The sequence below is a fragment of the Antrostomus carolinensis genome, unplaced genomic scaffold, assembly GCF_000700745.2.
Source record: "Antrostomus carolinensis isolate BGI_N321 unplaced genomic scaffold, ASM70074v2 scaffold13594, whole genome shotgun sequence".
Taxonomy (NCBI): Eukaryota; Metazoa; Chordata; class Aves; order Caprimulgiformes; family Caprimulgidae; genus Antrostomus; species Antrostomus carolinensis.
In genome coordinates, this window is record NW_010312900.1 from 5,764 (window position 1) to 17,872 (window position 12,109).

The window sequence follows — 12,109 nt, forward strand, 5'->3', positions numbered from 1 at the left end:
GAGCAGTGCTGGCACAGCTGACACGCCGTCTGGCAATTTACCAGCAATGCTGCCAGATGACACTGCGCATCTAAGAGCAGACTTGGGGTGGTGGGCAGCAGAATGGTGCTGGCTGGCCTTAGGGCCCCGCGCAAGTGCCCACACATCTGTCTGCCTTGCGCTCTTCTTTGGCGCACAGGCCCCCAGGCAGAGAACAGCGTGTGGAACCACGCAGGGCATATTTGGCCTGTAGAAAGTGAATGAATGGTTTTTACCAGGTTCATGCAGTCGCTATGTGTTTTGACCTGTCAGGAGCTGTTTCAGAACAAGTGTACTTCCCCCCCCCACCACCAGACTGTGAATTCCATATCAGGTACTAACAAACATGGCTCATCTCAAAAGAATTCATAATTAACTAAAAGAATTCATAATTAACTTCCACTGCAATTTGTTTGGGTCTTTCTTTACATAAGAAATAATCTCTGATGGGAAGTTGAAATGCTCTGAAGCATACACTGTCTTCTGTGTAACTGCTGCTGAGCCTACAGAAAAGCTAACCTGCTGTAGTGTGTGTTTGTATATTAGAGATCTCTGACAGACCTGTTTTTCTTTTTCTCTTTTTCTTCCTTGTCTTCTTTCTGCATTGGCAGAGCATCTTGGATTTGAATTAAAGGGTATGGAACAACCATTCATTTATTAATCAGAAGCCATTAAGAGCTGCCCACATTATATTTATGGCTTTAATGGGATGATTAAAAAATCAGCTGTTCTGTTCTCTTCCCTGGCACCAAGATAGATATTTGGATTGAAAAAAACCAAAAACCAAAAAATCCAAAGCAAAACACAAAATCTAAATGTAAACCTATGAAAATGCATGTGTATTTTTAGCAGCACTTTTTTCTTTGTTTCAAGCAGCAGCCTGGTGTGTGAGGCATGACTGGGATGTTACAATTGCCATATGTCTCCTCATTCAACATCGTTTTGTCTGTGTAAAAAAAGCTGGAGTTTGTGTCCATCCAAAAGGTTGCCAGCAGGCACCACTTAGGAACAGGGAGGCATTCCAGAAACAGGAAGGCAAGTTTTAGGAAGATCAGGGCTCTTACAGAAATTGCCTCCACTGAATCCTATGAAGGCTCAGGATGAGCTTTGCCATTCCTCCTCCCAAACGTTAGCAGCTTCCGTTCTCAACCAGGAGGAAATTGTTCCAAGAAAGGTGTCATAAGACAAGTTAGTCTAGAAGACAGTGAACCCAGGGGAGTCAGTAGTCTCCCATGAGAGTGAAGGGTGTCATGCATCATGGTGGCAGGCTGAAGTTTGGAAAAACACTGCAGTAACTTAAATGCTTTTAAAAATATCTCCTTTGGTCAATTACCTTCTCCTGCCCAGTTGCTCATAATTGTATTATGTTTCTTCCATTCTCCTCAGTCTGTTTTTAGGAACATATCAAGTATCTCTTGAGTAAGCGCCTGGGAAATCAAATCCTTGAAGCTAGGTTTCTCTAGAGTGAACAGGAAAACAGCAGGGAGAACTTGGTCAGATGAGAACAGAGACATTTGTCTTTATCACTTAAAAACCTTGACCTGGCAATGCCAAACAGAGCAGATCTTCACATGAAGATACTTCAGTTCCATTTACTAGAGGTATGGGGACACCACTCTTTCACTTATGGATCCTAAATTGTCTTTTCAAGTCCCTGAGGTGGAGGGACATGCACTAGCTGAAGCTGGAGAAACTTGTCTCCTCTGGTTTTTGTATGCCTGATCCATTGGGATTGGTGTGTATCCCCCAGCAGTAAAAAATGTGTGCATTTTGTGGTCAGGTGTTTCAGAGAAAGTGGTGCTGCTAATGCTAATACACTTAAACAAACTTTAAAATTGAGGATTTTTGACATCCCTTTTTTGTTGACCTTTTGTCCTTTTCCTCATCCATTCTCAATGTCATCACAGAACCGCACACATCCTGTTCCCAGTCTGCAGTCGTCTCTTCTCTGTCATTCGTCTTTCACTTTCATGCGTTGCTGTGATACCCATGGCTGGACTGTGATTCGCTCGGCATTATGTGGCACCACATGGTTTGTTCATAGCGTTTGTTGCTGTGGAGTGACAATGCTGCGGATGAAGACATGGTGTTTGTAGAGCATAGAGACAGAAATGGACAAGTCCTGCTCCAGGATCTTACCTTCTCAAATACAAAATTGTAGTGTGCATTCTCTTATTTTATTTCTGTCACTATTGAGATGGTTTTGTGCAACATGAAGATACTGTGTTATTGAACATCAACTTCAATGAGATGTTAAGAGCCAAGCTAAAATACTATCAGCAGGTCATTTAATTTAGTTTTGTAGCAGTGTTGCACAGCCTTAAACTTCACTGCTTCACATAGCAGAGCTGTCAGTTCAAGACAGAGAGGTTAAATCTGCATTTCTGATGAACTGAAACATTCCCCATGCAATTCAAGTGGAGGTTCAGGACAGTCAGCCATGCCAGAATCAGCATTCCATACTGACATGATCACCAGAACAGAGTCTGTGATTTGAGCCTTGGGTGAAAAATTTTGTCATGTAGTTAGTAGGTGGGAAAAAAAAAAAAAAGAAAGCCATAGTTTTGATGGCTTTGCTCTTTCTCCCTCCTCCATGATTCCAAGAGAACTATTTATGCTTGGAAAAAGTCTTTGTAGTAAAAAACATAGCTGGTGAAGAACCTTTGAAAAAATTGCCTTGATGGATGTGCCCATGGTGAAAACTGACCTCCTGCCCAGCCTGTTTGTTTGTTTGTTTGTTTGTTGGGGTTTTTTGTAAAAGTAATTTTTGCTTGGTAGTAGCAAAATTCTTGCCTGGTGCCATCTGTACCTGGGACATGATCCTAGGTGTTTTTCCTGATTCTGGTAAAATCTCTGAAACTCCTGTCTGAAGGAAAGAGCTGTACAGCTGGAATCCAGGTCCCAGAGGTGTGCGAGAGCAAGAAAACTTGTCTGCCATGGTTGCTGATGCTTGGAATAGGGCATCCATGTGAGGGAAACACATCGCTGAAGAAGGTCTTTCACCCCAGAGTGAGTTCAGTCAGCGCCACTTGGTTCCTGGTAGTAAAACACAAGATCAGCCAGCATTAAAACCCCGCTCTTTGAGCTGGTCCCCAGCCTTACAGGTTCTGACTCTCAGGAGGTGCAGCTGGCTCGTGAAGCTGCTGCGGCCCAGTAACTTTCAGCCCAAGTGAGACCGATGACCTGTCCTTCCTGGTCCACAGCACCATGGAGATGGAGCCTGGGAAAGTCTCAGCTGCCTGCCTTTCTAGTGAATGGTGGGACATTGACTTCCTGGCAACTCCACTGGCACCCTGGGACAAAGGCCAGTGCACAAACAAAACAGATGTAAATGTAGTTCTTTAAACTGTGGCTTTGCAGCACAGGCACGAAGCAAAGCTCTGCTGATTATGTTTTGCATCTTCATGCCAGGGCTGTCGTTCTCAGCACCTTGTTTAGCAAATATTTCTTCATTCCCATTTTGAGAGTTAGAAAGAGGTAAACGTTTTTCCTAGCACTTTTTTTTCCTTCCAAAAATGCTTTTTCCTTCCTAAAATGGCACATTGAAATTGGTCTAAATATTCAGTAATCTGGAATATTTCATTGTTTTCCTTTTCCTTTCCTTTTCCTGACTTGCTTTTTTGCTGAAGTCTAGTCCCAGGGATTTTGGGGGTGCGACCTGTTTCTCTTCTGGTTTTGTATTTCATTGTTTGGTAGCACTGGGGATATCATGTAGTCCATTCAAGGTATTTAGTGTGGCATGGTGAACCATGCCAAGCACAGCAACCATGGCATGAGTTTTATTGCTTAATATATAGGAAAAAAAATATTTCAATGAATATTAAAGAAGGCACAAACCCCAATAACTTTAACATGGGGGAACGAGGACTTTGTTCATAGATCCTGAACTAAAATGCTATGGCAGCTGTGCACTGAATCCTTCTCTCAGTCATCCAGCTGGAGAACCAAATTGCCTCTGCTGATCTCAGTGGAGATTGCTGGATGTCACTGAGAAGAACCATCTGCTCTGGTGTAGGCACAGAGAAAGAGGTGTCCTTGCTGTGTGATTGCTGCCTAAGTGTAGTTTAGTTGCACTGCAAGCGACATCCTAGCATTTCCTTGGAGCTTTGATTAATGTGAATGAATTACCTCACCTCCATCATGGTCTGGGTTTTGATGCAAGTGACTGACTTTTCTTGTTTGAAAGGTGGTCCATGACAAGTGGTGGTATTTGAGAGAAGCAGCAGCATGCTGCTTGAATTTTGTGTGTGCATCTGAGTTACCTGGTGCAATGGAATTAATCACTTTTTAGGGTTTCATTAAAAATCCATAACTGTAATTGGTTCCTGTATTTTAATTACTCCACTCCCTTTTCTTTGTCTAATACGCTGTCACTTTTCCATCCTCATTCTGCTTTTTGACTATTTTAGGATGTCCCTTTCAGCACCTACATGCTTTGGGGCCTGTTGCTTGGTGGCTTCTAGCACACTGCCGAGCTCCAGGGCATGCAGCCGCTGCAAGGAAAAGGCATTCTGAGTCTGTCAGAGCAGAGAGCCTGTGATGAGAGCATCACAGGGCACGCATGTACGTGGTGAGTGGGGGATGCTTGGGGACTTCCTTGGTAGGCTAAGTTACCAAGAAGGGTGGATCTGCTGGAAAGGAGAGGAGATTCGGGGGGGTTTTGACATTAGTCACTGAGTTATGCTGTGGGAAAAGAAGAGAAGGCGAGAAGCATGTTTGAACGCAGAAGGGGTGAGGTACTGAGTGACAGAGAGCAAAGGTGCAGAGAGACAAAAGGAGTGAAGGTCTCTTGAGGGGTGAGTAAGGTTGGGTCAGCTGGTCTCAGGTTTGGGGCAGCTATTAGGAATGGGCAGTGGATTGGTAGGAGGTCTGACCAAGCCCTGTTCTCCATCTTACCCACATGCGTTGCTGGTTCCTGTGCAGCCAGATGCATCCCTGGTGCTGGAGCCCATTTGTAACTGGTTTCTTTCTCTCCATTTGCAGAAGCAGAAGAGCTCTACCAGAAGAGAGTTTTAACCATTACGGGAATCTGTGTTGCCTTGCTTGTGGTGGGCATCGTCTGTGTGGTAGCTTACTGTAAAACCAAGTGAGTATGGGTGGCTAACAAACAATAACTGGCCAGAGGCTACTGAGTGTTAGTGTTCACGCTTCACGCTTTCATGCTCTTCACCCAAATGCTATTTTAAGGACATGGTGTGCTGTGATATTCCCAGGAAAGTGTCATGAAGGAGGCCAGTGAAGCCATGTACCAGGCTGTGCCTGAACAGGATTTTTCCTGGGACCATTTGCTTAATCCCTGAATCAGCATCATTTCACCCAGCCAGGTGATACGGGGAAAAGTGTTACTGGGAAAAGCTGTCCTCCAAGGCAGCAGCTCATCTCCTGACAGCAGAAGCACACTGGGCTGTTGTGCAGGGGTAGGCTCAGCTATGTACATTTCAGGGATGTTCAGAGCAATCTTGATGGAACAGGAGGCTTGAGGTCCTCTTTTTATGGCCAGCCTTCCATGCCTGGAAGCAGCACGAAGGCAGCACCTTTTTCCCTACTTAGCCTGCACCTCATCTCATTTTAGGGTGCCTCTGGAACCACTGGGGGTCTTGTGGAGTGGCTGCCCTGCCAGAGGCATGGGTAGGCTTTGCCACTTTGTGCTTAATGCAGGACAGGTCAAGTGCCTTACCACCAAAGCCAAGTCAGGACTTTACTTCCCCTTTTCCTTCTCCTCCCTTTTCTCCTCTGCTCCCAGCGCCATGGTGCCTCTGGCTCCACTACATTGTGCTGGGCCTTGTTGTGCAAAACGGGACCCTTGACCCAGATTCCCAAATTGCCCGTGATGAGAAATGTTCAGCTTTTTTTTTTTTTTTTCCCAAAAAGCAGCAGAAGGTGGCAAATGCTCAATGCCTTGTTTCTTCCTGTTTGCAGCTTTCCACAAACACCATTGAAATATTAAGTGTGTCCAAGACTTGCCTTCTCTATCATCTGCATCCCCCTGGTGTCTCTGGGAGAAGAGACCCCATGAGATAAGTCTTCTAATAGATTTTTTCCTTTCTGTTTTAAAGGAAACAAAGAAAACAAATGCATAATCATTTACGGCAGAACATGTGCCCTGCCCATCAGAACAGGAGCCTTGCGAATGGGCCAAGCCATCCACGTTTGGATCCTGAGGAAATCCAAATGGCCGATGTAAGACCTTTTGTCTCCATCTCCCTGCACATTACTGAGTGCCTGGGATTTGACATGGATGTGTATGCTTGCACACCTGTGTGCATGTGCGTCAGGAGCAAAACACTAACAAAGTTGAACAAAAAGATGAGACTATGCATAGAAACATTTCCAAAACAACATCCGAAGGGAAATGTGATTTTTCTTTGAAGCACATGGTGAGATTAGGGCATTTGGGACAGGCTGGTTTTGATGAATCAAGTGTGATCTTGTTTTCCTCTAAGACAGATGTTCCCGATGTTTTCTGTCAAGCCCCACTTTGCAACATGACAAATGTGTTCAGCGTGGGGGTGGCCAGAGCTGCTGCAGTGACCATGTCATGCTGAAGCATGTCATGGTGATCTGGTCAGCACCATGTTAACCCACCTCCCTGTACCAAGAGTTATGTCCTGGGCAAGGTGGGATGTCCTGGTTGGGTGCCAGTGTCACACCAATGAGAACGATCTAAGAATTTAGGACTGGATCCAGAAGGTGGTTCAGTCATGCTCGTGACATCGTCACATGAGATTCCCATCAAACTCTGTGAACTCAATAGGACTGTCAACATGCTTAAGTGCCTTGCTGGACCAAGGCATTGAAAGAAGTCAGAAAAAGAGAGTGGGGAGGCAGAGCCAAGCAAAAAGAAGTACTGATGGAAATGAGTACAATGAATCAGTTACAAGCTCTTCTGGGTCACCCTTTGGATGTTAAAATTTAGCTAGGCTGAACTCCAGCCATGAAGGAAGAGGCAAAGGGAATTTCTAAGAATCACTATCCTATGGCCGGAAAGTACTGACTCCCCTAGAGAGCTTAGTGTCCCTGTGAAAAGCCGTGCTTCTTGTTAGATGAAGGAATATCTCAGCATAAATATTAGAATTACACCTGATGTTTCTGTAGGACTTGTATCTCTGGCAGATCTCATGGGTTGTCTTTTTGCTGGTACTCTGTCAGGTGTATAACCTCCTGTGAGCAGAGATATTTTTCTGCTCAGTAGCTACACATGGTACCACTGTCCTCTGGGGAACCTCTTGGCTTTTCATACTCTTCTGCAGTCCCCATGCCATGGCCCTTTTCTAGTGTTCAAAGTGCAGGGGCAGAGAAGAGCCTCCTTGTCTTTTTTCATGGGGTGCAGAGCTGGTGGATTCACTCAGTCCTCATCTGATTTCACCAGAAATAATCAAGCCAGCCACATTTGGCTGTGGCAGGATTGGCAGGGTGGGGGGGTGGCAGGCTGGTGGCTGATCTGTATCATTCTTCATATTTTACAGTATATTTCTAAGAATGTTTCTGCCACCGAGCATGTGATCCGAAGGGAAACAGAGACAACCTTTTCGGGAAGTCACTCCTGCTCCCCGTCTCATCACTGCTCCACAGCCACTCCAACGTCCAGCCAGAGGTGATGTATACCATATTCCCCTCAGCTTTTTCCTGCTGCTTGATTTAGGTTGCTGTGAGATTCAAAGCTGGTAAAAGGCTTTTCTTTCACCTTCCTTTCTGTTTTTACTTGATGTTTGGCACTACACTGGCATGTAGGCCATGTCAACACTGCAGGTCTTTGATGGCACAGCTAGTTAGTGAGAGGTGTGGAAAGGTGTGATCCTTGACCTGAAGCAAGGTGCCAGCAGGAACCTGCAGTGCTGACATAGCTGGAAACTAGGAGGGAATGAAGTTGTGCTTTCATGCTTTGCACAGACACAAATGGGAGAATGCATCTAGGGAAGGTTTTACAAGTTGTGTTTGCAACGACACTGGACACTTGCAATAATTCACTAAGCACACACAGGTTATTTGTTTCATGCTTGATATATTTAGAATGTGCTTACCTTGTGGAAGGCAAAGTACACAAAATATCACAAAATGTTTTGGCCAGTTCCTCAAAGTTTGGGTCTGACTAGGGAGTCACAGTTTTTCACTAGAAAAACCACTCCTGTGCAATTTATCACAGTGCAGAAAGTTGCATTAAAATATCAACCTCTGAGGTGGTGGCACCTCTTTCACTGGAAGTCTTTCTGAAGCTCTCAGGAAAACTGGGGCTAGCAGGAAAGTACCCATAATTCTTGCTACATAGGATAAGGCTTTTTTTTTTTTTTTTTTTTTTTTGCATTTCAAAATAGACATTGGAGAAGAGCAGCATGAGTTGGAAGATGAAGTTCTCAGAGTTTTTGAAAGCATTTAAATTGCAGATGGAGCTTCCCTATTTTTATGATGTCCAGAAAAGTCCTTCAAATGCTCTAGAGAAAGTCCTGTGCTGTTTTTATTTTGAATTTTCAGGTTCCTCCTCTTACATAGTTTACGTGCTTCTTCCAGTAAGTGACAGTGTTTCCCTAGGAGAGCACTTGCCTTTAAAAAGTGACTGCGAGGTGTAGTGTGGCTGTATCTTCAGCCTGTCAATGACATATAGATCACACTGCATTGACTTTATAAAGCAAAAGATGTCCTGGTTTATTTACTTCACTAGCCCGATGTGTTTGTCTTCATTTGTCCAGGAAGCAATTAATCCTTTCAGCTAAAGCTCAAAGGTGGCTCCTGGCAGGTTTCTTCAGGGTTCAGGTGTTTATCCCAGAGGAGCTAGTACAATACATCAGATCAACTTCAGATATTGAATTTAGGTTTTCAGATTAATTCCTCCTCAGACACCTCTGGTGAGACCTCCAACAAGTAGAGAGGGAGCCAAGAGTGACTTGCTGGGCTGGAAATGACTGCCTTTGTCCAGGGAAATCCTACCCCTGGTGAACCAGTTGGTGTGTTTTCCAGGTTTTTTGAATTCATATGCTGCAGCCCAACCCTGGCTGAGTGTGTGCAAGCTTATGTCAGGCACACAGAGGCTCCTGTGCCTGCAGAGCTGTGCCTTGCTGGCCTTCCATGCTCACTTCAAAGTCCTGGGGCCATCTCTGGGTACCTCCTGAAGACAAAAAGGTGTGTCTGGAGGGCAGCATTAACACATGATGGCTGTGGGGAGGCACCTACCTAGGGTAGCATCTGGTCCTGGCTACCTGCCACCTAATCTTCCTGAGTCAAGGGCAGTGAGCAGGTGTTTCTTGAAGTCATGCCAGAGGCAAACTATGGCATAATCAGGCTCCATTTTACTTGATCAGCACCTTTAATGAGGACACCGTTTGAAGTTAAAAATGAATGTGGTGGTTGCAGACAAGCATCTGCCTGGAGCCATCAATAATTAACAAGTTCTTGGGAAGTCTTAATGAGGCCTGCTCTCTGCAAACCCCCACCCAAACTCCTCTGCTGGCACAGCTCCATCTGGTGCAGTTTGGAAGTTCAGAGCTGTTGCTGTAATGGATCATACTTTTCTGGTATGGAGCGGGCTCAGACTGATGGCCCTGGCACAGGTAGGCCCCGGTGGTGGCCCCATGCATCCCCAGTGAGTACTTTGTGGGATGTCTCCTTTGCACCAAGACTAGGGCAGGTGGAGCTCCAAGTGCTCAGCAAGGTCTAGCCAACATGTAGTTTTTGTCTAGCACCTTGAAAGTGTTTTGCTGCCAAAGCCTTTCGTAAACCAGTGGAAACTGAATATCTAGATCTACCCTTGGTATGCTTTTCTCTGCTGATGACAAAGTAATTTTGAGTGGTTTTTTTCTGGCTCCTTTCTGGTAGCATTTCTGAAGGGGCTGTCACTTGGCAATGCAGATGGCACATTTGAAGATCCTTTGTGGACTTGCTTTGGCACAGCGTGTGTGTTGCTCCATACCCAGAACACTTTGCAAGCACAAAGCAGTATTTCTCTGGCCTCCCTCCAGAGGTTGGCTGTCCTATCCCCAGCCGTCACGAGGCAGTGTGATAAATACCCAGTATGCACTGGTTTGCCTTTCTGTACCCTCTAGTCATACCTCCAGGAAGTAGCAAAGAAAGGCAAAACAAAGGCAGGTTGGGAAGTTGGGCATCCCTGGCCAGATGTACCCTAGAGAGAGAAAGGGGATGCCAGTGCAGAGCAGAGTGTGAGTTGTGTCTGCATGCAGCTCTTTGGAGAAGATCTTGGTGGGGATTCCTTGCTCACTGTCCATATGGGGTTTGGTCCACAGACATGAAAGCCACACCTGGAGCTTGGAGCGGACGGAGAGCCTGACTTCAGATTCCCAGTCTGGGATAATGCTGTCCTCGGTGGGAACCAGTAAATGCAACAGCCCTGCATGTGTGGAGGCACGGGCTCGCCGCGGGGCTGCCTTCTGTATTGAGGACTCGCGGAGACCCATGATGCAGTATCGTGACTCAGTGGATTCTCTGCGGGACTCACCACATAGTGAGAGGTCAGACCCCACTGCTTGGTGCTGCCCCAGCACAGAGCTGTGCCCTCTGTCCCGGACAAAAAAATGTTTGCCTCTGTCTAGCCCTAGAGCAGCAGTCCTGTGGTAGCACTGGAGAAACTCCAGCTCTGGTCCTACCAGAGGAAGCCACTATCCCAGGAGGGCCCTCTGGAAGGGGCAGCAGCAAGCACTGCGCTATGCTTACCTGGTGGCAACATAGGTTTGGAGCACAGGGATGTGAGGAACGGAAAATACTTGGCTGCAGTCAGCAATTGATGAAGAAAATCTGGCCGAGAGCACACACCAGGCAGCTTGGTGGCTGGCAGCTCAAACAGGGTCTGGCTTTCAGGCATATGGAGGAAAGATGTGCATCCTCAGTGCAGTCCTCGATGGCCTGGTAAGCAGGGGTGCTGCCTGTGGGCACAGCCTTGGGACAGGGCTCTGTATGACCCAGCCTTCCAGGGAACACAACTGCAGAGCTGAGACACCATCAGCCAATGAGAGGCAGCAACTCACTCTTCCTGGGTGTGGTTCCTCATGGTGCACATCACCCTTGCTCCAGCCCTTTCTGGATAGCTGTGGGTGACCCTGGGTGGTCACATGGCCACTTTTGGGCAATTAACCTTCAAGGCCATGTGACTTGTCCATGGGGCAGGGAGAAAGGCAGCATCATGGGGGATTGGACTAGATGATCTTTCGAGGTCCCTTCCAATCCCCAACATTCTGTGATTCTGTGATTCTGTGATTCTGTGATCTCCTGCTAGTTCATTCCTGTCCTTGGTCCATTCAAGCAGGCTGACCCAGCTCATATGGACATCTCATACTTCACAAGGCACAGAAGTTAAAAGGCATTGGATGAGTCAGGGAGCCTGGGCAGCCTGAAATGAGCAGAGACACCAGCTGGCACTATCGAGAAGAAATCTGCTCCTTAGAAAGAGGTGATGCTGAAGGAAGGGCTGTTTGCTGAGGGGCTAGACCAGACCTGAGTTCCCACACTGATGTCACTAGAGTAGATAAAAGCAGTAGATGCCTTTTTGAGACACAAGATTTTTGCTAAGTCAGAGGAAGCAATGCCTAGGCTTTCCCCATCTGTGGCCTGAGCAGGGTGAGGGCATTTCGGGGGCCTTCCTCAGAGACAAGCCTGGCAGCTCCTGAGGGAACAGAAAGCAGCTGGCAGGCAGACGAGAGGCAGGGAAGTCTTGACTCAGCCTGCTGGGAGATGCTGCAAGGTCTGCAGTGATGCAGGGTGGGAATTGCACACTGAGTTCCTCTGGAGATGTGGTCCTGGGATGCACGGTGCATGGTGCCCAAGCGCCCAACAAAGCCAGCAGCTTATCTTCCCTCGACACAGCAGTGCGAGGTCCCTCCTCCTGGTTCCCCAGGAGATGCTGAGCTCCAGGACCAGGTGCACTGGAGGCCTCATGGGTGTTTGGCAGAGCACAAGCGCAGCTTGAGATTTTTGGGGTTGTTCTGTGTCCAAATGGAGATGTTTCTTCTTCCAGGTACGTGTCAGCCCTGACCACACCAGCACGCCTGTCACCTGTCGACTTCCACTACTCCATGGCCGCACAGGTACCCACCTTTGAGATCACCTCCCCCAACTCAGCACACGCTGTCTCCCTGCCACCGGCGGCCCC

At 46.9% G+C, this 12,109-nt stretch overlaps 1 protein-coding gene across 1 annotated transcript in view; it reads left to right on the forward strand.

Moving 5' to 3' along the window:
- Positions 1–629: 629 nt before the first annotated feature.
- The window catches only part of LOC104524330 (pro-neuregulin-2, membrane-bound isoform), a gene marked incomplete at its 5' end in the record, with an annotated part of 12,005 nt that continues 525 nt past the window's right edge, over positions 630–12,109 (forward strand). Inside the window, 6 exon segments of the mRNA XM_010167165.1 lie at positions 630–653; positions 5,002–5,104; positions 6,075–6,198; positions 7,485–7,612; positions 10,251–10,475; positions 11,975–12,109. The exon segment at positions 11,975–12,109 is cut by the window's right edge and continues 1 nt beyond it. Of these exon segments, the coding sequence (XP_010165467.1) occupies positions 630–653; positions 5,002–5,104; positions 6,075–6,198; positions 7,485–7,612; positions 10,251–10,475; positions 11,975–12,109 (739 nt within the window).